Source organism: Podarcis liolepis (genome assembly GCF_965112155.1).
Source record: "Podarcis liolepis genome assembly, chromosome: 3".
Taxonomy (NCBI): domain Eukaryota; kingdom Metazoa; phylum Chordata; class Lepidosauria; order Squamata; family Lacertidae; genus Podarcis; species Podarcis liolepis.
The window spans coordinates 124,341,132-124,367,968 of NC_139557.1; the positions used below are offsets into that span (position 1 = coordinate 124,341,132).

General features: G+C 50.4%; 2 protein-coding genes across 3 annotated transcripts in view; both read left to right on the forward strand.

Annotated features, from left to right (window-relative positions):
- Positions 1-24,904, forward strand: part of KIF3C (kinesin family member 3C) — a 57,470-nt gene extending 32,566 nt beyond the window's left edge. The window contains exons 4-8 of one of the 2 annotated variants that reach the window (XM_083494358.1): positions 3,881-3,999; positions 6,295-6,414; positions 16,350-16,491; positions 17,909-18,084; positions 19,662-24,904. In XM_083494358.1, the coding sequence (XP_083350484.1) occupies positions 3,881-3,999; positions 6,295-6,414; positions 16,350-16,491; positions 17,909-18,084; positions 19,662-19,755 (651 nt within the window). In that variant the 3' untranslated portion in view covers positions 19,756-24,904. Of the gene's footprint in view, positions 1-3,880; positions 4,000-6,294; positions 6,415-16,346; positions 16,492-17,908; positions 18,085-19,661 lie in introns of both variants that reach the window. The other variant, XM_083494357.1, reaches the window with a different exon arrangement.
- LOC310702436 (uncharacterized protein) lies at positions 7,362-14,099 on the forward strand (the record flags this gene model as incomplete). The annotated part of the gene is made up of 3 exons (XM_083493911.1): positions 7,362-7,962; positions 13,086-13,871; positions 14,074-14,099. The coding sequence occupies exons 1-3, from the start codon at positions 7,383-7,385 to the stop codon at positions 14,097-14,099; spliced, it is 1,392 nt and encodes a 463-aa protein (XP_083350037.1). The 5' UTR covers positions 7,362-7,382.
- Positions 24,905-26,837: the final 1,933 nt, after the last annotated feature.

The window sequence follows — 26,837 nt, forward strand, 5'->3', positions numbered from 1 at the left end:
GTGGCTGGAGTGAAGAGGTTCCATGAATACCTCTATGGCAGGACTTTTGACCTCATCACTGACCACAAGCCACTCCTGGGCCTCCTCGCTGGTGATCGTCCAACTCCACCGGTCCTCTCACCACGCATGCTGCGATGGACTGTTTTCCTGGCTGCCTACCACTACCGGCTCATCCATCGCCCGGGGAAATCGATGGGCCATGCCGACGCCCTCAGCCGTTGCCCTCTTCCAGCATTTGTGGAAGACCCGGCTCCAGCTTCATCGCTCCTTCTGATTGAGGATCTTCCGGCAGCGCCTGTATCGGCTGCCACTGTGGCCTCCACATCTGCCCAGGATCGCACCATCAGCCGGGTGCTCAACTGGGTGTGGAGGGGGTGGCCACAAGGGCCTTTTGCATCGGAGTTCCAGCCCTTCGCAACCAGACAACATGAACTCTCAGCTCATCGTGGCTGCCTGCTGTGGGGAGACCGCGTCGTGATTCCCCAGGGACTTCGCCAGCGCGTCCTGGAGGCTCTGCACGTTGGCCACCCGGGAATTGTCAAAATGAAGGCGTTGGCTCGGTGTTACGTCTGGTGGCCTAATATGGACGATGCCATCACTGCCTGGGTGTCCGCCTGTCAAGCGTGCCAGGAGTCGAGGCCTGCACCACCGGCAGCTAAGGGACACACCTGGGAGACGCCAAAGACACCCTGGTCGAGGGTGCACATCGATCTGGCTGGCCCCTTTCACGGCCGGACCTTTATGGTAGTGGTGGACGCCTATTCCAAATGGCTGGAGGTCGCCCTGATGCCCTCCACCACTACCGAAGCTGTCATCCGGGTGCTGCGAGGCCTGTTTGCAACGCATGGGTGTCCTGATGTCCTGGTCTCTGACAACGGACCGCAGTTCACGTCAGGCACGTTTGAGCGGTATCTTTTGGGACTGGGCATCCGCCATGCCCTAACGGCACCCTTTCATCCATCCAGCAACGGGCAAGCGGAAAGAATGGTGCGCTCGACAAAAGAGGCACTGGCGCGCCTGGACCGGGGAGACTGGCATGAGCGGGTCGCCGAATACTTGTTCGTGCAACACATCACCCCTCATGCGGCCACAGGGAGGAGTCCTGCTGAACTGCTTATGGGCCGCCGCCTCAGGTCACCGCTCGACCGGCTACACCCAGACTTTGCCGTGGCTGAACCCCCAGGCTGTGCCAACGCACCACGGTCATTTGTCCCAGGAAACCAGGTCTTTGCCCGGAACTATGTGGGGGACATCCCTTGGGTGCCAGCCACAGTAGTGGGAGTCACTGGACCTCGCTCGTACCAGGTGGCACTCGAAGACGGACGCTTGTGGCGACGGCACATAGACCAGCTTAGGCGCAGGGTTGGGGACTTGGACACTACCGAGGTGCCCCCAACTGCGCTTGCGGCTCCAGAAGAGACACGTACAGGTGGCGAGGTCCCACCTACACCTCCCTCGCAAACTGCCAGCGTGGAGCCGAACCAAGCCGTTTCAGAACAGACTCAGACCACTCCACTTGCGGAGGCTCCACCCACAGCAGCGGATCCAGGGGAGTTGGTTCCAACGCCACCTAGGGTCGCACCACAGCCTCAGCGAGAACTGTGTGGCCCTCCGGACTTGGCTACCAGTCCCCGGCGGTCTGGCAGAGTTTCCAAGCGCCCAACTTATTTAAAGGACTATGTTGTTGGACAGGTATCACTGTTGGTCTAAGTATAGGAAATGTAACCGATATGCTTTTGTGCTTAATGGAACCATTACGCGTAATGCTGTATATAAGGAAACCATTACGATTGTAACTAACGCCTTATCTCGGTGGGGAGGGGTGTTATGTAGTGTAGTTTCACCCTGGGCCAACAGGGGGATACTGTATATAGTTTTCACTCAGGTCTGTAGATAGTTTTCACTCAGGTCCGCGGCAGTTATTTTAGGCGGGAACTCTGGGCTGTGGTGGTTACAATGTTGACAGCCGGCTGACTATAAATACAGGCCGGCTGAGCTGTTCGCTGTCAGTTTATTTCCAGCTTACCATAATAAAGAGCTACTTGAAGAAATCGCTGTGCCGGCTGCTATGTCAACCCACGACCTAACAGTGAGCAGGGGGGGGGGGAGCGTGGCTGCCAGAGGGAGACGGGGGGGGGGGTCCCTCCTTCTCCGTAGCTGCAGTCGGAGGCACAGCGCAAGAGCCCAGGCTTCGCTTGCCAGGGATTGGGGCCCAAGCCAGAGGACAAACATTTTTTCAAAAAGTTTTTTATTTCTACTTTTCAAATTTATACATTTCATTACTTTTACGATCCATTGAACATTTAAAAATTTGACTTCCTTCCCCCTCTTTCTGCAGTTCCTTAAATTTATTTTTTAATATCTTCTGCATATGCAAATTAATTTAACTTGCTCATTTAATTATAAATGGCTGCTTATAAAACTGCAGGTTGTTGCAATAATCCTGCCAATGTTTTTATCTGTTTGCAATTTATCTGTAAATATTGAATAAACCATTTCTGTTCTTTTATAAAAAGTTTGTTATTCATTTGTTATTTCTTATTCTTCTGGTAAGTTTTGCCATTTCTGCATATTCCATAAGTTTTTGCATCCATTCTTCCTTTACTCGGACATCTGCTTCTTTCCATTTCGGGGCAAGTGACATTCTTGCTGCTGTAGTAGCATACATAAATAAAATTCTATACAATTTAGGTACTTCTGTCCCTATAATTCCCCAAATAAAAGCTTCTGGGGTTTTTTTTTGTAATAAAAGTTATTTTGAACATCCTTTTCAATTCATTATATATCATTTCCCAGTAAGCTTTAACCTTGCGACAAGACCACCACATATGATAAAAAGAACCTTCTTTCTCTTTACATTCCCAACACTTATTTGATTTAGATTTATACATTTTTGCCTATTTACTCAGTGTTAAATACCATTGATATATCATTTTCATATAATTTTCTCTTAGACCATAACACGCTGTAAATTTTATATCCATATTCCACAATCGTTCCCATGCTTCCATGTCTATATTATGACCAATATCTATTGTCCAATGTATCACTGAGGATTTTACTTGCTATCCTTTGTCTCCCATTCCAATAATATCTTATACATTTTAGACAACACTTTTACATTGCATTCCAACAGATCTCTCTCCTGTTGTGATATTTGTTCCCCAAACCCTCGTATCCTATCTTTCTTAAATACTTCATTCAAATGATGATATTGTAACCATGTTGTGAATTTCCCAGATATTTCCTTAAATTTGATTTGTACTCTGCTCATTCTTGCTTTAATAAATTTCTATAAGTTGTCCGCTCTTCTGTCAATTTGGCCTTCAGTGCCCATGGCGGCTTGTGGCATGGTGAAGGGCACATTGAACAGGCCATTGGATGGCAGTGGCACAACGGCCGTTACCCTAACTGCCCATGGACTGTATGGAACTTGCCGAACTGACCGGGAGACTCCGAGACCAGAGAGAAGAGACGGTGGAAGAAGACTGGAAGAAGTTTAAGGAATATTTGAAAAAAACATGTTAATATTTAAACCCTAGAATAGCTTTGGAAGTAGATATAGGCTGTAGGGTTAGAAGTAGAAGATAGGGTATTTTAAAACAGTATTATTTGTAAGTGATAAAATGTGAAGTTATTTTAACTATGATTTTTAAAAAAGATGGTTAGAAATTATGATATATGTAAACTGCTAAAGATGAAGTAAAATGAAAATAGGTGGGACTTGGGGAAGTCAACAATGTTTAGAAAATAAGGATATGACAAGAATTTGTTCATATTGTTTGTCTTTTCTGTGTTTTTTATTTGTGTTATAAAATGAATAATATTTTTTTGGGGGAAAATAAATAAATGAGCGATGCCCTTTTTCTCGCCCTGACAGCTCTATGCAAAACTCCAGGCTGTGAAGGCTGAGATCCAGGACCAACACGACGAATACATCCGCGTGCGGCAAGACCTGGAGGAGGCACAGAACGAGCAGACGAGGGAGCTGAAGCTCAAGTGAGTGTCCGGCAGGGCTCAGCCGGCAGCAGCAGCAGGGAGAGCCCAGCCCAGGAGGAGCCCAAGCCAAGGTTGCCCCCACCTGACCTCCCTCTGCTGCCCCTGCCACTCTCAGGGGCTGGTGGTCTGGAGGCCTGAGGGGGTAGGCAAGCGTGCCTCAGGTTGGGGGAGCCAAGCCAGAGCCCGCAGCCTTTTAGGAGCAGGTGAGACTCTACAGTGGGACCTTGGTTCTCAAATGCCTTGGTACTCAAACAACTTGGAACCCAAACACAGCAAACTGGTTTGCCAACTTTTTTTGGGAAGCTGAACATGCTCCGATTTGAGTGATACGCTGAGGTCTGTCTGTTTTTGCTATTTACTTTGCGTTTTTGTTTTTGCGGCTCTTTTTCATTTTGTTTTTGTGACTGTGGAACCCAGTTCAGCTACTGATTGATTGATTGATTGATTGATTGATTGTGTGACCTCAGTACAATGGTACCTTGGGTTAAGAACTTAATTCGTTCTGGAGGTCTGTTCTTAACCTGAAAATGTTCTTAACCTGAAGTACCACTTTAGGTAATGGGGCCTCCTGCTGCTGGTGCGCCACCGCAGCACAATTTCTGTTCTCATCCTGAAGCAACGTTCTTAACCCAAGGTACTATTTCTGGATTAGCGGAGTCCTTAACATGAAGCGTCTGTAACCTGAAGCATCTGTAACCCAAGGTACCACACTGTACATTGTTGATTGCTTTCATTTTATGGATCAGTGGTCTCGTTAGATAGTAAAATTCATGTTAAACTGCTGTTTTAGGCACTGCTTTTAAAAGTCTGGAACAGATTAATCCACTTTGCATTACTTTCTATGGGAAAGTGTGCATTGGTTTTGGAACACTTTGGTTTTGGAACGGATTAAGTTTGAGAACCAAGGTGCCACTGTATTGGCCCTTAGCATTACCTGAGCCCCCTCCCTAAACTGGATGCTGCAGTATCTCGTTCTGGCCACCTATGGTGGGGGCGCTGGAGGGCAGCGGGTGGCCGGCCTGCTGACCCCTCCCTGGCATGAGGAGGAAGGTGAGGGGGTTGACTTGTCATCTCACCTTGCTGGGCCCTGGGATGAGATGTCAAGGGCTCTGAGTAGCAGCGTTGGGATGGGGAGAGTCGGGTGTCCCTGGAGGGGGCAACGGAAAGAGAGGGCTCCGGAGGAAGGGTGCCGGAGGAAGGACTTGAAGGAAGACAGGGGAGCCAGCAGGATCCTGAGAGAGGGGGATGTTGCTGCTGCTGCTGCTCCAGGAGTGAAGGTGGAAGGTGTTTTGAAGACCAGGTTGACGTCTCAGTGCAAATGGGGTCAAACTGCTTTAGCACAGCTCCTTGTTGTAGGAATGATCGCTGGGTGTGGAGCACACTTCCGCCCCCCACAGACAAAGCCACAGCTGTCTGAACATCATGCCCCCTATCTAACCTTTGCTGTCTTAGTGGTCTGTCTGTGACCTTTGTCTCCTTCATCATACATGGTTCAAGGGGAAACTGACGTAGTGGAAACAGGTGCCAAAATAACTTTGTACCACCCCATGATCTCGGGAATGGAAGATGTGTAAAGGTCACAGTCCAAAATGTATCTGACTGGTTTTGCATATTGTACCAATAAAAGGAGCCTTCACAGAGCTGGCCGGCAGCTTGCCTGTGCACAGCTCGCCTGCATTACCAAGTCCTGCCTCATGTCCTTCACTTCACTTGGAAGGGATGTCCTAAAATGTGAGAACACAAGGAGAGCCTGGCAGCTGGATCTGGCCCATCTAGTCCAGCGTCCTGTTCTCACAGTGGCCAACCAGATTCCTACACTGGTATGACCAGTTCACACCTTTCAGAACACATGATAAAATAAATCCACTGCCATTTGCTTACTCACCCACTTGTTTTCATCGGCCCCAAAGCTGTCCCTGCCTTCAGACAGCAAAGAGATAGAACAAAGGACAACAGTCCCACTTCACGGAACACAGGAACACAAACATCCTGTCTCCGTCACTTCCCACCCTGTGGAGTCAAAACATACACCGTCATGTGAAAGACAACAATCCCATGACTGCAATCACGGAGCAGGAATTCTAACAGTTCCCACCTTTCAGAACAAGTGATAAAATAAATCCACTGTCGCTCACTTAGTCACCCACCTGTTTTCATCGGCCCCCAAGCTGCCCCCGCCTTCTTTTTCCAGCCATGTGGGAATAAATAAAAATCTGAAATCCCCACGTGGGCAGACCCCCCCCTTCCCTCGGCAGCCTGCCTCCTGCTGACGCTGCCCGTTCCATCTTTGCTCAGGTATCTGATCATTGAAAACTTCATCCCCCCCGAAGAGAAGAACAAAATCATGAACCGCCTTTACTTTGACTGCGAGGAGGACCAGTGGAAATTCCAGCCCTTGGTGCTCACGCCAGGAAGGTGAGTTTCTGAGCCCCTCGGTGGGAGGAGGGTCTGCCGACAAGGGCAGAACTGCTCTCTGCCCAAGCAACGCCCCCCAAAAAACACCTGGGTTCCTCACCTGGAGCCATGACAGTTGAGCAGATACCAAGTTCATCTAGCACAGACAGTAACCCAAATGAGAAGCAGCTCTGAGGACAGCCAGGAAATCCCAACCCTAATTGTGATTATTATATTTATTTATATTCCACCTTTGCCCCAGACTGGGACTCAGGGTGGCTTTCCTCTTCGGGCTCTGGCTCACGAGGAGACCTTCCCAGGGCCAAAGAGGATGTGGGGAGGGTCTCTTCACAAGCCACGTGTTATTGGTTTCAGAACTCACAGGGTTAAAGAGTTCTGGTGACGTCTCTTTCCTGAGGCGTGGTTAGAAACACATACGGGGAGTGGTTTGACGCCGAGTGTTTCTGTCTGGTTTCGCTTTTGCGGAGAGAGGACGCAAGATGGGTGAGCTTTCACCAGGTTTGAAGTTATGCTGTTAAACTTCATGATTAAAGGCTAACAAGATAAGGAACGCCTGTGTGTCTGGATTTATTACCCACATGCTGCAATTGCTTCACCGCTGTGTTTACTCTGCTACCGGCAAGAGGCAGAGGCAGGAAGGATCTTTGGATCAGCACGGACAGGCTGCAGAGCTGCGCAGGGAAGCGTGCTGGACTCCATGTTTGTTTTCCTTGGCACTCAAGGCAACTTTGGCCTCTGACGTTGCCATAGGTTATGGATGCTTGCCAACGCTTTGAAGCATTGCAGGAACGTCCCACGTGTGGGGGGAAGCCAGCCGGAAAGTTGCTGGGGCCAGCTGGAGCTCTGGAGCTGTGTCTTTGAAGCTGGAAGGAGCTCGCTGGGAAGAAGCGGTCTGCCTGAGCCGATCTGCCGGAGGCCGGAGGAAGCTGATGCCAGTCGTGAGTACGCTTACCCCGGGGGAGGAGGAGATGGCTCAGTCCCAGGAACATGGCTTTGAGCTTAAGCTGCCATGTGAGAAGTTAACAATCCAAACGTGGCTGGAGTGGAGTTATTTAGCAGAGCTGTCCCTAGTTGGAGCCAAGCTCTGGGAATTGGTCACACCGATGTCTTCGTCAGCTGGGGCAGTTGCAAGCCAACGTGAAGCTGAGGAGCGTGTGATGGCGTTTTTGGCTGAGAATGTAAGTGCTGAGTTAAGGCCTGTAGTTCTGGATGCAAGGAAGCCTGAGGCCGCGTGGCTAGCTCTCCAGGAAGTGTGTAACGCTGGGGGCGGAAGCAAGGGCCGGGAGATGGCTGCATCGGAACAAGGGAGGCAGGATTGCGCTTACTACCTTCGTGGAAGCCGGTGCACAGCTGGGAAAGGCTGTGGGACCCCTGAGGGGGGCAAAGGGACTATCGCCACTGCTGCTGTTGCTGCCAGTTTTGCAGAGTCTAAAAGCTGCGTGGGTGATGCAACGTGTCTGCGTGAGGAGCTTGGAGAGAGGCAAGCTGCTGGGAGCCCTTTACCTACCACTGGGGGTGCAGGAAAGCGTCCTGGGAGCCCTGTGAGCAGTGGGGGGGGGGGGCGGTTGTTGGGAAACTGCCAGGGAGATAGTGTCCATCATGAGCCCCCAAGCCGGAGTTCTGGACGATCCATCGGCCTCCCGTAGACAGGCAGATCCAGCAGTTAGCGACACGAAGCCTCTGGAAATTCCTAGCCACATTCCAGGGCTGGGTGTACACTGTTTATCAGCAGAAACACAGCCAAAAGCTTGCACCGCAGAAGAGCATAATTTACAGACTTTATTAGCGTTTAACAGAACATAAGAAAACGTGACCGTTCTGTGTCAGCATCTTCGGCCAACTGAGAAAACGAAAGGAAAAAACAGCAAGCATAAACATCCTGTGAATAGGACATGCGCAGACTCTGTTGCTTACAAAAGCCTGCTCCCTTTTAAGGTGGAACGGAAATATCCTAACATCCTCCCCCTTTCCGTGTAACCTGTTGTACCTGTGGTTCACTCAATTGCAACCTTTGTACATAAACCTTATGTTGTTCTTTGTTAACAACCTTAGACAACAGATCAGCAGGAATTTCATTTCCTGCCATGTAGGACACCTGAATCAGTCCTTTCTGAATACACTCTCTTGCACGATGTAGCTTAATCTGCAAGTACTTGGTTCTCTGCTTGCAACTCTCGGAGTTCAGCAAAGCCAAACACGATCTATTGTCTTGATACACTTGTATAGGACATTTCACAGACACCCTGATGTCCTTAAACAGTTGCATCAACCATTCACAATCCATGAGTGAAAATGACAGAGCATTGAGTTCTGCTTCACAGGAACTTAGGCTCACTGTTGTTTGCTTCTTGCACAACCAGTCAAACAGGCAGTGGTTGTACATGTAGCATACTCCAGAAGTGCTTGTACCATCCGTGGTGTCACTTCTAAAACTTGCATCTGCAAAGATTTCAAGACCTCCAGTCTTCTGACTGGTGAACCTCAGCCTGTAGTGCATAGTCCCTTTCAAATAGCGGGCTATGCGCTTCAGAGCTTTCCAATCCTGAATCGTAGGATTGTTGGCATGTCTGCTAAGCAGATTACAGCTTACAGCTATGTCAGGTCTTGAACATCTGGCAATGAAATTCAGCTTGCCTAGAATGCATCTGTATAGCGTTGTGTCAGAAAACGCTTCAGCAGTACTGTCTACCTGGTAACCTGTCACCATCGGTGTGTCTGCTGGGTTTGCATCAACCAAATTCAACCTGGTTAATACATCAGCAATTTTCTGTGTTTGGTGTACCAGAAAATTACCTGCTTGGTCCTTCTCCACCTGCAGAGAAAGATAGTTGGATACCTCACCAAGATCCTTCATGTCAAAGTGCTCCTTCAGTTGAGCTAGGGTGCTTTGATAAAAAGCCTGATTCTTCCAAAACATCAGAAGATCATCAACAAAACATAAACAATACAGTTTGTTTTGCCCCTCCTCTTTGACAAACACACATGGATCAGCTTTGCCCTGGTGAAAACCTAGAGAAAGCAATGTCTCAGTGAGTTTCGTGTTCCAACACCTGGCACTCTGCTTAAGACCATATAAGGATTTCCGCAGTTTACAGACCATACCCTTCTGTATCTCCATCCCATCAGGTGGAAGCATGAACAGCTGTTCATTCAAAATCCCGTACAAAAAAGCTGTATTAATGTCGTGGTGGGAAACATGCAGTTTCTCCTCTGCAGCGACCTTGAGCATCAGTCGAATGCTCTCATATTTGACTGTGGGAGAGTAGGTCTCGTGGTAATCCTGTCCTGGTACCTGTGAAAAACCTCTGGCAACCAATCTGGCTTTGTGTCTGACAACCTTGCCATTCTGGTCTGTCTTGGCCTTGAAGACCCATTTGCTGCCAACCAGTCTCATTCCTGGGACTACCGGTACCAGTTCCCAAGTTTGGTTCCTGTTCAAGGAATCAACTTCAGCCTTCATGGCATTTAGCCAAGGCTCAGCATCTTTAGAGGTCAACTCCTGAACCTCTTTGAAGCTTGAAGGTTCCCATACCTTCTCTGAGCTACCAAGAACAGCTGTTGCTGTCTTAGCAAACTCATCAGCATACCTCTTTGGAGGTCTGCCTTTGGTCGCCCTTTCAGATCTGCGTACTAGACGCAAGTCTTCTGGACTCATCTCCTCCTTCTTAGGAGAATAGTGACCAATGGTGAACAGTGGTTCTTCCAGTTCATTGTCAGACGCATCAGATGGTCTGACTGAGGCTTTTGCGCTCTGGTAGTCTGCTGTGTCATCACTTTCACTGACACCAGCAGCAGCAGCGCCGCCCACTGAACTGGAATCCGAACTCTGATCATCATCATCATCATCATCATCCTCATCATCAGCAGCTTTCTCATCTTTAGCTGCTTGCTTGACATCACCTTCTTCCTCCTCTGGGTAACTCTGGAAAATTCCCACATTTTCCCCCCACTTAGGATTGTACTCAACACTCCTTGTGAACTTTATGGACTTAGAGTCAGTCATCCACACCCTGTATGCACCTTTCTCGTACCCCATGAACAAACCATGTGCCCCACGCTTCCCAAGCTTGTTGGTTTGTTGTGTGCGTACCCACATGTCCGAACCAAAAATCCTCATGTGTTTGGTGTTGGGTTTCTTACCAAACATCTTCTCATAGGGGGTACAACCAATGGGTGATGACAATCTGCGATTAACGGTATAAACCAAATTCCCCAGAGCTTCCCCCCAAAACTTATCAGGGAGATTGGCATCATGCAACAAGGTTTTGATTCCTTGCAGCAATGTTTGATTTGCTCTCTCCGCAAGCCCATTCATCCATGGCGATCTGGGCGTTGACATGTCATGCTGGATTCCCTTCTCAGTCAGGAAAGCTTCAAACTGCTGAGAAGTAAACTCCCCGCCCCGATCAGTAAACAAACAAGAAATACGTTTACTGTGCACATTCTCCAACCAAGCACAGAATTCCTTAAACTTTGGAAACGCTTGCGATTTCTGTTCGAGCAAATACACATGAATGTACCTAGAAAAAGAATCAATCAGAATCATGAAGTACCTTGCTCCTCCTATAGAGGGCGCTAGTGGACCAACCAGGTCCGCATGCACTAGCTGGTAGGGCTTGGAAGCCTGCCTGCTAGACTCCTTGCCTTTTGGAGCAACCTTCACCTTGTTCTCTGCACAAGATACACATTTCATGTGAAATTTACAAGGTTTGATGTTCAAACCTTCAACCACCTCTGGCATCTTGGCCAGTGCCTTCCAAGAGAGGTGACCAAACCTTCGATGCGCATCGTGAATGCAACCTGCATGAAGAACTTTGTTAGTTTGTGCAACACAACAAGAATCAGCATTATTCACAGCAACAGTGTCATCATAAGTTATATGGAACAAACCATCCATAAACTTTGCATGCAAATAGTCCTCTTTGCCTTTACTGATGACACAGACGCTCCTCTTGAAGGAAATCTGAAAACCACGCCCAGTAAGCTGTGGTACGCTCAACAAGTTGCTCGCCGCTCCTGGAACATACAGTACACCGCTGATGGTTGTGTGCAAACTTGCAAGTTTCACAGTCCCTTCTCCTGCAATTTGCAACGTCCTTCCATCAGCCAGGTGGATCTCACCTTCTTGTGGCTTGAAGGAGATAAAGAGATGCCTGTCCTTGGAAACGTGGCGATTCGCACCTGAATCCACAATAAATCTGCCTTTGGCTGTTGGAGCAGTCTTTACAGCAAGCAAACCCTTGTTTTCCAGCGGTTTGGGCTTTTGCAGCTTGCCCCCCTGCTGCTCCTGGCTAGCAGACTTGCCTTTAGCCTTTGGTGAAGCTGTGCCAGCAAGCAAAACCTTGCTTTCCACTGACGTGGGCTTTTGCAGCTCGCCCCCCTGCTTCTGGCCATCTGCAGACGTGCCTTTAGCCTTTGGTGAAGCTGTGCCAGTAAACAACGCTTTGTTTTTCCCTTGCGCGGGCTCTTCACCCTCCCTCTGCTCCTGGCCATCTGCAGGTGTCTGCCTGTGGCTCTGTTTACCTTTGCCTTTCCGGCCTCTGCAAAGGCGATGACCTTGGTTCTCACGAGAACCAGAGCTCTCAGCTGCCGACTCCTTGGCTCCCCCTGGAGGCTGGAATGCTGCCTGGGACGACGTGACGGTCAGCTCCCCCTGCAGCTTGCAACCGGTGCCCTCAGCATCCCTGCACTCAATCGCATTCTGGGAAACAGCTAGGACCTCCGATGCAGTCAAACTCTGGGCTGGGATTATTTGTTTGTGAGCTCTCATTAAAGCAGACCACATTCCACGTGCAGTGGTGTTGCCAGCCAGCGTCTTAATTTCCTCAAGAGATACGGATAGGACTATTACGTCAATCGCTTTCGAATTCTGCGATTTCCATCTCTCTGTCAGAGGAACTGGGGGGGCTTCAGAAACAACATGCCAGACCCCAAACTGACGCAGCAAAGATTCACACCATTTTGCCCAGGGTTCATAATTCTGCCCATCCAACTTAGGGGATTCAGCATTTCCAGAAGCTTGGAAAAACTCCATTCCAGCTTTTACTTTAGCCGTGAGCCCTATGCCTTCAAAGACCCCTTATCTTGGCAGCTCATTAATCACGAACTCTTTGGCTCAGCTCCCAGGCCAATTTAGCCTTGCCGGAGATCAAAGGCTCTTTGCCGAGGTATAACAGAAAAAGCGTCCCTTTTGCTTTTCCCCCCTTCATACCTCTCAAACGCAGTCTGTTGCAGCTTTACTCTCCTGTAGGTGCCGTGAATCTGGGCCCATAACCTTATTGTTGGGAAACTGCCAGGGAGATAGTGTCCATCATGAGCCCCCAAGCCGGAGTTCTGGACGATCCATCGGCCTCCCGTAGACAGGCAGATCCAGCAGTTAGCGACACGAAGCCTCTGGAAATTCCTAGCCACATTCCAGGGCTGGGTGTACACTGTTTATCAGCAGAAACACAGCCAAAAGCTTGCACCGCAGAAGAGCATAATTTACAGACTTTATTAGCGTTTAACAGAACATAAGAAAACGTGACCGTTCTGTGTCAGCATCTTCGGCCAACTGAGAAAACGAAAGGAAAAAACAGCAAGCATAAACATCCTGTGAATAGGACATGCGCAGACTCTGTTGCTTACAAAAGCCTGCTCCCTTTTAAGGTGGAACGGAAATATCCTAACAGCGGTGAGCAGTAAAAGCACAGAAAAGCTTCTTTTTCCAAAGGCTGCCAAGAGTTGTTTGCGTCGAAAGTCGAAGCCTGGGAAACAGGACACAGCTAAAGGCTTCAAGGCCAGCCATCTGCTGCAGAGGGAGATAACGGCTGCAGAGTTGTCTGGGAACTCTGAGATAAGTCCAGTCTTCAGAGCAACGCAGGAAGTTGCGGTTTCGGACGCTGCCAAGGACAGGTGCAGCAAGACGTTTGTTGGCATGGCAACGCTACAGAGCAATGCCAGCAGGGACACAGATGTGAAGTGGGTGTTGGATTCGGGAGCGAGTCATCACCTGATAACGCCATCTGCTGGGGAGCTGCGGAATTGCAGGGCTGTTTCAAGTGGAATGACTGTTACATTAGCTGATGGCACAAAAAAGACAGTTTCTAATGTTGGAAATGTATATGTTTCTGTTTTGCAGGCGGAACTGGAGTGTTTCATTGTACCAGGGATGAAGTGTTGCCTGTTATCGATACCTGCTCTTGCGAAGCAGGGGTACAAAATTTGTTTTGAAAATAACACCTGTTCTTTTTCCAGAGGGGGGAAGCTGCTTGTCGACGTGGAGGGCAAGGACAATCTCTTTGTTCTGGAGACACCTCTGGAGGGTGGTGGGAATGCGGGAAAAGCAAAGGCGCAGTGTGCTAGTGTTCCCAGCCATGATTCATGTGTTCATGTGTGGCACAAGAGAATGTCTCATGCTTGTTTGGAAGATGTTAAGAAGCAACCCGGCTGCACCAAAGGTTGTAAGATCACATCATGTGAGGGATCACTAGTGTGCAGGGCATGCAGCAAGGTTCAAAGGTGCAGGTTTCCCGGAGTAAAGAGGGTAGCCACAAAACCTTTTGAGTTGGTTCACACAGACCTTACAGGACCCATGAAGTGTGAGAGTCTGGGTGGGGCCAGGTTTCTGCTAACGATGGCAGATGATTTTTCTCAGAATTTATGGTGTTTCTCTCTCAGGTCACAGAGGGAGGCAGCGCAACTGATCCAGGATTGGGTTGCGGAGGTGGAACTAAGGTTCTCCACCAAGGTGCAAGAGTTCAGGAGCGACCATGGGTCACAGTTCACTGGGTCTGCTCTGAAGGAATTCTTCAAGGAAAAGGGAATTCATCACCAGGTGACGGGTGCAAAGTCTCCTCAAGAGAGAGGCGCGGCAGAGCACAGGAGTGAAGCACTGGCTGAAGCTGTCAGGGTTTTGCTGTGTGACTCTGGGCTGCCTCAGAGCTTTTGGAGTGAGGCTTGGAAGTTTGCCAGCTTTGTTTTTAACAGGTCCTACAATCACGATGTAGGTGACACACCGCATTTTCTGTTGCACAAGAGGAAGCCACAGGTGCATTTCTTCCGTTCGTTTGGTTCCAGGGCTTCAGTGCCGATACCAACAGCGCAACGGAAGGAGGGTGGTCCAAGGTGTCAGGACATGATCTTCTGTGGGTATGATCCTGCAACGAATGGGTGGAAGTTTGCATACCCAGAGGGTGATCAGACCAAGCTGCTGGTCAGCAAGCATGCTGAGTTCTTTGAGCAGGGTGGTTGGTCACAGCCTAGGTATGGTTCTGATTTTCTCTCAGAATGCTTGTCCGATTCTGAGGAGGAAGAAAGGGAGGAAGGAGAGGCAAAGGCGGAGCCTGTTGCTAAAGACCAGGTTGCTGATGATGGTCAGGCACAGGGGTGGGTTTCTCCACAGGTTAAGAGGGAACCCAAGAGCGAGCCTTCATCTCCTGTTAGCCAAGTGCAGGAGGCCCGAAGACGCAGCAAGTCAGAGGGGGAGTCCTCTGTGCTGGGAGACACACTTGATGACCCCAGTGGGTCAGGAGGAGCGCCCGAGGTTGTGCTCCGGCGGTCAACTCGGACCACAAAAGGGGATTCCACCGGAAAGGTTTCAGGTCACCAGTGCGTGGGTTGGTTTCGCACAGTGTGATTCTGGGAGTGTGGAAGGGATTCAACAATTGCCTGGGATAAATGCTGGTGGGAGGCAAAAGGCAATGGGAAGTGAGTTGAACTCAAAGAGGTCTGTAAACAGGGGTTCACAGTTTCCCTCAGGGTTCGAGACGAGAGGGGGTGTTATTGGTTTCAGAACTCACAGGGTTAAAGAGTTCTGGTGACGTCTCTTTCCTGAGGCATGGTTAGAAACACATACGGGGAGTAGTTTGACGCCGAGTGTTTCTGTCTGGTTTCGCTTTTGCGGAGAGAGGACGCAAGATGGGTGAGCTTTCACCAGGTTTGAAGTTATGCTGTTAAACTTCATGATTAAAGGCTAACAAGATAAGGAACGCCTGTGTGTCTGGATTTATTACCCACATGCTGCAATTGCTTCACCGCTGTGTTTACTCTGCTACCGGCAAGAGGCAGAGGCAGGAAGGATCTTTGGATCAGCACGGACAGGCTGCAGAGCTGCGCAGGGAAGCGTGCTGGACTCCATGTTTGTTTTCCTTGGCACTCAAGGCAACTTTGGCCTCTGACGTTGCCATACCACGCACCACTTGTGCGTTCCCAGCGCCATGCAAGTAGATTGCATGCAAGAGGGGAGTTGCCTGCATTCGCATTTTGTATTTTTTTTCTGTTCTGAGCTGCCTTGGGATCTTTGGATGAAGGGTGGTGTACAAATTTAATAATAATAATAATAATAATAATAATAATAATAATAATAATAATAATTATTATTATTATTATTATTATTATTATTATTATTATTTATTTATTTGTATCCCCGCCCATCTGGCTGGGCTTCCCCAGCCACTCTAGGCGGCTTCCAACAAAATATTAAAATACAGTAACGCATCAAACATTAAAAGCTTCCCTGAACAGGGCTGCCTTCAGATGTCTTCTGAAAATCTGGTAGTTGTTGATCTCTTTGACATCTGATGGGCGGGCGTTTCACAGGGCAGGCGCCACCACCGAGAAGGCCCTCTGCCTGGTTCCCTGTAACTTCCCTTCTCGCAGGAGGGAACTGCCAGAAGGCCCTCAGAGCTGGACCTCAGGTCGGGCAGAACAATGGAGGTGGAGACGCCCCTTCAGGTATACTGGACCAAGGCCGTTTATTTAACAAATAATAGCAAATTTAACAAATAATAGCAAAATAATTAAATGGGGCAAGGCAGACGGGGAATCCTTTGCCCACCAACTCAGGCACAGGGTGGCAGAGATGTGCCACGCATGAAGCTTTTTATCAATGCTGATGATCCTGAGCCCAACCTGCACCCATTCTCCATTCTTGGAAACCAATCTCTTTACAGCAGCAGCGGGAGCGGCAGCAACAGCCCCACCACCACCACGGCCACCCAGATGAAGAAGCGGCCGACTTCCGCCGTGGGGTACAAGAGGCCCATCAGTCAGTACGCTCGCCTGGCCATGTCGATGGGCTCCCATCCTCGGTACCGGGTGAGCCGAGAGGACCTCAGAGGAGGAGTGGGGAGGGAGGGAGAAACGGGGTCTGGGGGAGGGAAGGGGACCCTGAGAGGACCGGACTTCCTGGTCGCAAAGCAAGCACCGCTCAGATGGACCGATGGAAAGTCTCGGGTCCAGAAAGAAACATCTACAAGGCAGCCAACAAGATTTTAAAACCCACAGCACAAAAGTACCGTATTTTTCCGTTTATAAGACTAGGTTTTCCCCCTTAAAAATTATGTCAAAAATTAAGGGGCATCTTATACACAGATACATCCCCCCATTTTAAATCTGAGTCCCCCAAAATAGGGGGCATCTTATAAATGGGGGCGTCTTATAGACGGAAAAATACAGTAAATAGCGATCAAAGCCAAGATAAGAATACAGTAAGTCTGAACATTGGTGGCCAAACTCAGCCCTCCAGCTGTTTTGGGACTACAATTCCCATCATCCCTGACCACTGGTCCTGTTAGCTGGGGATGATGGGAGTTGTAGTCCCAAAACATCTGGAGGGCTGAGTTTGGCCACCACTGCATCTTCTTTCCAGTAGCTCTTCCCAGTGATGGAGGACCTCAAAATAGGGGCGTCTCCATATGGGAGGAGTCCGGGACCTAGACCGTTTGGGTCAAAGGCAGCACCCAGTGGAAGCCCCCTTCCTCCTCCCTGTAGCTGCCATTTTGATGGCACAAACTCATTTCAGGGAACTCTGTCCATCTCCGATTTGGAGGAAGGTTCATATGGATTTGCAGGGACACCATCTCCTAGGGCTGTGGCTACAGCAAATAGGCTTTACACAATGGTCTTTGTTGCCACAAAGGGTTCACAATCCACGCTAATTCATGGGGAATTAGCAGAAGGCAAAGGTTATCAGTATTTCTTTACTGTCAAGATGATGTGGGGAATCCTTCCTTTCTCTCTCTCTCTCTCTCTCTCTCTTTCCTTCCTTTTTTAATTAAAAAAAACATTTATTATTATCTGTCAAATCTTCTTGTTTTTGTCTCTTCTTTCAAGTTACATTTTCTACATTTTCTACAGTTTCATTTGTTGAGATATGAGCATTACTTTAGGAAGAAAAGAGGGAAAGAGGTGGCCATGATGAGTGAGAATCATGTAAAATAACGAAGCAAGTATTAGGGAATCCCCTTTCTAAATCCTTGGAGGGGATTTTTTTAGCAGAGGCTGGGTGGCTCTCCATCAGGGATGCTTTAGTTGTGATTCCTGCCTTACGGGGGGGTTGGACTAGATGACCCTGGAGGGTCCCTTCTAATTCTACCATTCTGCAAATCGACGAGAGGACAAATCCCTCTTCGTATTTTGGGGGGATGTGTTGCATTCACCCTTTTCTGCTCCACCTCCTTGGCAAACTGGCCTCTCCTTTCTGAATTTCCTCCCTTCCCCGATTTCATCACAGGCTGAGAATATCATGTTCCTGGAACTGGACGTCTCCCCGCCGGCCGTCTTTGAGTTTGAGATCACACGGGACCCGAGTGAGCACGATCCACGGGCCCTGCACCTGGAGAGGCTCATGCGTCTCGACAGCCTCCTGGAGCGACCGGCGGCGTCGCGAGTGCGGAAGTCGCGGTCTTGGTGAGTGAGCAAGAGGGAGAGCGGTGATGGAGAAGGTTTTGTGGAGTGCTCATCTGCACAGCAGGGAGTGATTTTGAGGTGGAGACATTTTCCCACCAGGATGTCAGGACTCTGTAGGAGTAGGACTCTGGCAGAATCTGGGGCCACTGGAGAGGTTCAAAGGTACCGCATTAGCCAAGTAAGAAGTTACAGATAGGTAGCCGTGTTGGTCTGCCATAGTCAAAATAAGAAAATTCCTTCCAGTAGCACCTTAAAGACCAACTAAGTTAGTTCTTGGTATGAGCTTTCGTGTGCATGCACACTTCTTCAGATACACTGAACTTTAAGGTGCTACTGGAAGGAATTTTCTTATTTTGGCCAAGTAAGAAGGTTAGGAATGGTCACCCAGGACCGGCATTTGATCTGTTCAGCTACGTGCCAGCCAATCAGAAGAGCAGGCTGGGAATCAACCGGGTTCTGGGATGCCCTGCATAAACAACAGAGAACCATGGGGTGACTTCAGGTCATTTCCCAGATTTGGGGGATTAACAGCTGTGAGCGGACATTTTCACTATGTCCTCTCTCTCTCTGGCAACGGAGAAGTTAAGGCTGCTGAGTAGGGGTCAGCAAACTAAGGCCCCCAGGCCGGATCAGGCCCACCTGGGTCCTAAATCCAGCCTGCGCCGCAAAGCCGAGACTCCTGGTGGTGGTGACGGAAGGAAGAGGCCAAGCGGTGAAGGCTCTGCCAATCAAACGCCGCGCCTGGTTTACCTCAGCGGCGTTTCATTGGCAGAGACGTCCCCACGCCGCGCCGAGGTAAACCAGGTGTGGCGTTTGATTGGCAGAGCCTTCGCCGCTCGGCCACTTCCTCCCTTCACCACCGCCCTGGTGATCCTGTGGGCCAGAGAGCGGAGGGGACGAGCTTGCGCTGCCGACTCGCTTCACGAGAAGTGGCAGCAGTGGCGGTGAGGAAGCCCATTTCGTGCCACCGCTGCCAGCCCTTTGGCGAATGAGGCAGGCGGCACATCAAGAAGGTGGCTGAGGCTGGGGCTGGGTGAGGAGGACTACTTGCCCCTCTTCGCAGTGTGCATTGGAATTCATTTGGGTGTTTTTAAAATATATATATATACAGTCATGCCTCATGTTACTTCTGCTTCATGTTATGTTCTTTCGGGTTATGTCCCGTGACGACTCGGAAGTACCGGAAAGGGTTACTTCCAGGTTTCGCCGCTCAAAGCGCAAAATGACATCACGTGCATGCGCAGAAGCGGCGAATCGCAACCCGCGCATGCGCAGACGCGCTGCTGCGGGTTGCTTTCCTTTCATGTTGCGATCGGGGCTCCGGAACGGATCCCGTTCGCAATCAGAGGTACCACTGTATATAGTCCAGCCCTCCACAAGGTCTGGGGGACAGTGGACCGGCCTCCTGCGGAAAAAGTTTTCTGAGCTCTGCTGCTGAGTTTGGAGGGGCTCATGGTCTGCCCTGGGTTCCTGGAGGGGGAGCTTGCTTGACGGACGTGGGGCATTTGGGCCGTCAGGGAAGGAAGAGGGCAACACGGACCCACACTTATCCCCTCCTTCTCGTCTCTCTCCTGCAGGTGCCAGGCTCCTCGTTCCCTGCCCTCGTCGACGACGCACGTGTCCCTTGCCTCCAGCTCACAGAACGCTGCCACAGCACTGGCTCACGAGTAACAAGGCCCCGTTGGCCCTCCCTGGCCCTCCCTTTCGCACATGGAGGATGAGGCTCCTTCTCCCGTCACCTGCTGCCTCGGAGGACACGTGGTCCAGGGACGGGGGTCCCCCTGCACTAACTCATCTTTGTCCTTAGCTACTTCTTGTGTGTGTGTGCGTGCGCGTGTGTGTGTCTCTGTGCATCCATATGGGAGGATGGTTCTGGGGGGCCCCGTCCCCCCGCCCTCTCTGGACTGTCGCTCTATTTATTTAACATATTTATTTATGATGTGTCTTTGTACGGATGCTGGGGGCGGGTTCTTCTTTGGGGCCAAGCAGCGTCCTCAGTGCCAGCTGCTCCCCTGGCAATGTTGGGGTAGCCTGGCACCACGCACAACCTTCCTAGAAGGCGGACTCTTGCTTTTTCTTCACCCTGTCGATGTTCTGAGCTCAGTACGGACACCTGTTTGGGGCAGGCGGAGCCCAAACCAATTGCACTCGGCTCCCAGCCCCCTCTGTTCCCTCGGAAGAAGTCGCTGCCTCCTTGCAGTGTCCCCTACGAGGAGTGTTTGGTCGGTGCTGGCAGAGCTTGGAGGCAGGATTCGACCTCCTTGCCAGCCACGGAATCCTCTCTGCTCTCGCACCAAGGCCATCGGCTTCGCCTTGCCTTCTGTTCACCCAGCCAAAAAACACACCAAATGGCTCCACGCTGCACAGCGAGAGCCTAAGGACTGATTATGCAAGCAGATCTGTGAGGGGGCCGTGATGCTACGAGACCTTCTCACCAGCACCAGTCACAGGCCCCCGCTTGACCCACCAAGCAACTGCAATGGCCAGCATGGTGGGGACGTTGCATATTCCCTCTCCAGGGCAGGAATCATCCATATTCTGACTGGGAAGAGACGTCCTGAAGTTAAGAACCAATCATGTGCCTCACATGGGGAGAGAGGCAGAGGGGCCCCGATCCCCTGAGAGAGCAGAGGGAGGGGCACCTCTTGAGATTTACTCGAAATTCATGGCTCTCTTGCAGAGGCAAGGGGGACAGGCAGCTTTGATGCAGCGTCCAGCTGGTGGCAAGAACCTCCTGGGGCCACGCTGAGGTCAGGAGGGGAAGGCAGAGAAATCAAAGAGAAAGGGAGAGGGCAAGGCGGAATAAACACCCCGCCACCACCAAACCCAACCCTCACGCCCCCTGCCTTTTCCTCATGGTCAGTGTCTCTCTGCATAAGTGGCCCTTTGGCTTCTAGTCAGTTAGCTTTGTGGCTGCCCCTAAAATTGGCCTGGGAATTTCCTAGAAATAAGCAAAACTTATCCGCTTTCTCATGGGGAAAACCACTCTTTAGTGCTAAATCGGAACCAATGGCAATCTTCTTGTTCCGATTTAGGGCTAAAGAGTGGGGAGAGGGGCAAGAGGGAAATGGCTGAGAATTTGCTTTCTAGGCAATCAGAAGTGTTGATGAGCCTTCTCTCCAGGGGAAAGCCCACAGGCTGCATTTAACTTGGGGAGATGGAGAGCGCTTGCTGCCTGGTGTGATAGCTGCCAGCGTGCCATTGCACCAATCCTTACAATGCTGCTCCCAAAGACACCCCCAGTTGCCTGGGACTCGGCCACAAGCAGCCACAATGGGCAGCAAATGGAGAAAGGTATGAGAGCACGAGAACAAAGGCAATGGGATGGCCAGGAGGTCAGCAGGAAAGGTTTGGTGGGCCACCTTTCTTTGAGAGAGGGAAGTGGCAGAGTTTCGCAGCGCTCTGAATGATCCGCTCTGTGCCTGCTGCAGCTTTTGTAGCAGGAAGACTCTTCCGCTCTCCACGGTCCGAGACCAGAAACCAGAGGAGGAAAAAGGAGGGACTTGGTGAAAAGGCGGCTGTGGCACTGAGCTAGGGGCCGGGCCGTGGCTCAGACGGCACAGATACCTGCTCTGGGTGCAAAAGGTCCTGGGCTCAGTCCTTGTCATCTCCAGGGAGGGCTGGGAAAGACCGCAGAGAAACCGTGGACAACCAGGGATGCCAGCTGGTGCAGACCAGATTGATCTTGATGAAGCAGTGGTCTGATTGTGTCGACGGCAGCTTCTGATGTTCCTAGCTGGGCGGTCCCACTAGGTCAGCCTGAGAGCACAGCCTGAAGCATTGGGAGGGTGGTACAGTCTGTGGTGGGGCTACAGATCCCTCTCAATCAGCCCAACTCCCCGAGTTTCCTTCTTGCCACTCTAGTCCTGGCCGAGCATTCCACAGCTTCCTCATCTCTCGTTTACTCTGGAGCCAGCCCCAAGTAATAATAATTTATTATTTGTATCCCGCCCATCTGGCTGGGTTTCCCCAGCCACTCTGGGCGGCTTCCAACAAAGATTAAAAATACATTAAAATGTCACACATTAAAAACTTCCCTAAACAAGGGCTGCCTTCAGATGTCTTCTAAATGTTAGGTAGTTGTTTATTTCTTTGACATCTGGTGGGAGGGCATTCCACAGGGCGGGTGCCACCACCGAGAAGGCCCTCTGCCTGGTTCCCTGTAACTTGGCTTCTCGCAATGAGGGAACCGCCAGAAGGCCCTCGGAGCTGGACCTCAGCGTCCAGGCAGAATGATGGGGGTGGAGATGCTCCTTCAGGTAAGTCCCTGCAACGGCTAAAGGAAAGGTAGCAGGACAAATTATTGCCCCCCATATGAGACCCCTCTTGAATGAAGCAGGGATTCGGATCCACACCTGGTGGTTGCGAGTATGGAATTTGGCTGAGGGTCGTTCCAGGGGGCGGAGCAGCAGCAGCAGCAGTTATTCCCAACTCCTGGATGCAGAACAGGGGGGCCTTGAGTTTGTGGTCTCTGCTTCTGAAAGGCACAAACCGCCAGAAGGTGGGTGGGAAGGGGACTCTGCAAGCTGCTTTTGGGCAAGGGAATAGAAACAGCCTATTTTCTATGCTATGGTTTATTTATATACCGCTTTTTAACCCAAGGCTCCAAAAGCAGTGAACAACAATATATATTATTAATGTAGATAAAATATATACTAAAAGTACAATGTACCTGGAAAACTCTCGATGCAGAAAAGGCTTTCCAGAGGTGGTCCGGCAGGAACCGTCTTGCTATGCAGTTTAACAGTGTGTTATGCCCCTTGGTCCCTGACCGGCTGCCCTGGCTGCTCCCAGCCCATTCTGTGCTCCGGCTGCTTGTAGGAGCTGCTGGCCCTCCAGAGATGCTGAGATGCCATGATTCGTAGGGGTCCTGCACGTGGCTGGGGAATTAATGGTGCCTAGTAGCAGCAGAGAAAGCTGTGCTATAGGGACTGTAGGAGCTGAGGAAGCTGCCGTACACCATTGGTCCACCTGCCTTTGTACTGTCTTCATTGATGGGCAATGGCTCTCCAGGGTTTCTGACAGGGGTCTTTACCTGCCCTCAATGCAGCTGGGGAGTGAACCTGAGACCTTCTGCATCCAAAGCAAAAAGGATTGTCTTTCCTGTTGGGCTGGAAGAAGTTGCTGGGCAGCCAGAGAGGGTCAGGGAGGCTGAATGCTTACAAAAGAAGACGCATTTCTGTAGCCCAGCAGCTGGAGGAAGGCCCCTCTCACTCCTTCACCTGTCTGAGAGTGGATTTGAATTAACTCTGCACTTCCTTGCCTTTGATTCCCATAAACTCAGAGATCTGTGCATGGCTCTGGAGGCAGGAACAAGCACACCCAGGGGAAGCTGCTTGGCTTACTTCACAGCACAACAGCCACACGCACACACCAAAGGGACAGCAGAGACTTCTGAAGGCCAGCCCCACATCTAGAGGAGCACCTGAAGGCTCAGCGGAGCTTTTTGTCCTTTGTTTACCATGGGTTAGAAAAGTGTGCTTTCTGGAGATCTGCCAGAAGAGAGGAGATGCGTCCTTCCCAGTTTCAAAGGCTAAAGACGTTACTTCTCCCTGAGGAATTGTTTTCTACAGCACCACAAAGACGAGAGCAGCCGTCGCATTGGGAACTACAATAGAACAGAATTATTTCCATTCAGCCTGGATGGGAAATGGAGGAGGTTGGTGTGTTGAGGCCGAGCGACGCCTCCTGCGCTACAGATTTTGGCTTTGGGGAGTTGGAGGTGTCACTGGGAAGCTAACCTCACTCACCCCCCCCCCACCGGTGGTGGTGCAAACAAGGGGTCCAAGCTATACTTTTTACGCCAAAGCCTGCCATTTCCTCCTGCCATGTACTTTGCGTTGGGAGATCTCTCACACTCTGCGTTTCTCAATCCACCGCTGTGCTGCCAATAACCTCCAACGTCCTTCCTAGCACAAAACTCAAGGACAGCTGTAAAGAAATACTGTTATTTAAGACAGGAGCCAGTTCCCATTGGCAGAGGAGTCTCTGTACAAGGGACTGCCACAACCTCAGATGTAGATTTCCGATGTTCTTTGTTCTTTGTATGTTGGCGAGTCTGTATTTACATATGAATGTGTGTGTTGGGGGTGTGTATGTGTTGCGTGGCTGCTTGTGGGTGTCCCGCCCAGGGAAACTGTGGAATTTGCGCTAATGTGGGGGGCTGGAGACTGGGGGGAATTCCAGAGTGGGGTGGAAAGTGGGAGGGACTTGGTTGATCAGCAAGACAAGGGCCTAGACTGGGACCAAAATCGTCTGTGCCTGTTGCTGTGGTGGTGATTTACTTAGGAAGTCAAAAGTCGGTATACGGTGGTGGCCCATGCTTGTTGCTCTATACATATGAATATACAGGACATATTAAGCATAGTTATCTTATACATAATGTACTGGCAGAGGTTGTTGTCCCACACCCCCTCTGGTTCTGGGTGGAGAGCTCTTCACTACCCTTGTGACGTCGCTTTGATTTGGTGTGGGCCTGGACATTGTGGAGGCAGCACCGTTCCAAAAAGCCCAGCCCTGACAATAAAGGAATGAGCATTGTTGAAAAAGGAGACCCGATTCATTCATGAGCATCTCTCCTGACTTTGTTTTGGGGGGGGGGGGAGACACTTGCCCTAAACTATCCCACCATGGTCAGATCTGACCTCCATAGTAGAGCCCCACATCACAAGCCGGAAAAGGTCCAGGCCAGCAGAGAAAGTAGATGCTCAGGACAAACAGCAGAAAAAATGTGGGGCTGGTTGGGGGAGCATGACAAGAAAGCCCCAAAGTCTGCAGTTTATAACGATGAAAATAAAAGTGTGTGAGCTAATTAAAGAGATTTTGGATTGTGTCTGGCTGTTTCTTCGTCACAGTGGCTGGCTGGTCTTGTGAGTCTTTATCGGGAATCTTCTGCCCCCCCCCTCGCTTCCCAGAACAGGGGCATCACAGTGCTGAGCTCTGATGAACACGGAGCAAAGATTGGCAGCATGTCTGGAAGACACGGGGGAACTCGCCATGTCATCAGCCGGGCACGTTATTCCTAAATGTCCAGGAAATAGCATGCAAAAAGCTGGCAGGCTTCTTGATGGATGGGGTTTGGCATGACGACATTTGGAGGGCCACAGGGACCCCCCCTTGCTAGAACTCCTCCTCTTGGTCAGGTGTCATGTTTGTTTAGGCATCGTGTTATCCTACCTTTCCTCCAAAGTTCTCAGGTGAAATACATGGCCTGCCCCCTATTTATTCTCACAACAACCTGGTGAAGCAAGATGGGTTGACAGACGATGTCTGACCCAGGGTCCATGAGTATTGTAGCTGAGTAAAGGTAAAGGGACCCCTGACCGTTAGGTCCAGTCGTGACCGACTCTGGGGTTGCGGCACTCATCTTGCTTCCAGGTCATGTGGCCAGCAGGACTAAGCCGCTTCTGGCGAACCAGAGCAGCGCATGGAAACGCCGTTTACCTTCCCACCAGAGTGGTACCTATTTATCTACTTGCACTTTGACGTGCTTTCGAACTGCCAGGTGGGCAGGAGCAGGGACTGAGCAACGGGAGCTCACCCTGTTGCGGGGATTCGAACCACTGACCTTCTGATCAGCAAGTCCTAGGCTCTGTGGTTTAACCCACAGCACCACCCGCGTCCCACATTGTAGCTGAACAGGGATGCAAAATCAAGTCTTCCTCCTCCATGTCCACCACCCCGAGCTGGATGGATTGGTGGGTCTTACTCAGCAACAAGGCAGCTTCCTGCGGCTCAGGACCCCACCTGCGCATCAGCAATGCAGCACAGTCACCCCATCTAGCTGTGGCAGGCGTGGTCTCCTCAGCAGGGATGACTCACCACCTGCCCCTACTTCCGTAGGGAGATCCAAGTTGGCTGCAACCCCCAAGATGTTTCTGCTGCGTTTGATTTGCGACCTGGCAGCTGTCATCTTAGAAATGACACACCACTTGTGCCATTACTCAGCCAATGCTCCGCTTCTTATTTTTCAAAGAGGGAGGGAGGTGTTAGGTCAGGCCCATCAGATTTGGAAGGCCGAACCTTTTATCTCCGCTGCATGGAGGAGTTTCTTCGCATTCAAAACAAGTTCCGTGTCTTGAGTTCAGGGCAGCTGTGCAGAGGGATCTTGGAATTACACGGCCAGCGACTCATCTCCTTTTGCTAGAGCTGTGAGGGCACCTAGTGGGCTTTCTCCTGCATTGCTTCTAGCGTGCAAAATGGATGCACAGCTGAATTGCACACTGGGCTCCAAACAAGACTTTGACAGGCTACAGACATATTGGGCTGCTGCTTGACCACTGTTCCAAAAGCCTACGGTCAAGGTCCCACAATTCCTTCCACCACAGTGATGTCACCCAAATCCTCTGGGTTGATGTGTTTCCTAGATTTCCTGTGATAATGGGAGAAGGGGATGGGGTGTTCCACATGTTAGAATATTTCTGTTCCACCTTAAAAAGGGAACAGGCTGTTGTGTGTCACATGCCTGTTTACTTCCTGCTCACTGGGAGTTTCCATTTTGTATATAGCTTTTGCTCCAGCTGTTTTCCTGCACACGGAGGCAAGCAGTCATGTTTTTCCTTTGTTCTGATCAACGTTGAATAAAGCTGTAAATATGCTCTCCTGGCTGAATTTTCCGTTGTGGAAACAAAGCAGAAAGGGTGTGCATGAGTCTTGGAATGTGTCTGAGGCTCGTGTCGCTAATTGACTGATGCCTTTCTACGGGAGACTGGGAGACCGTCCGGAGACAATGTGGAGGCCTGCCTGATGCCTCC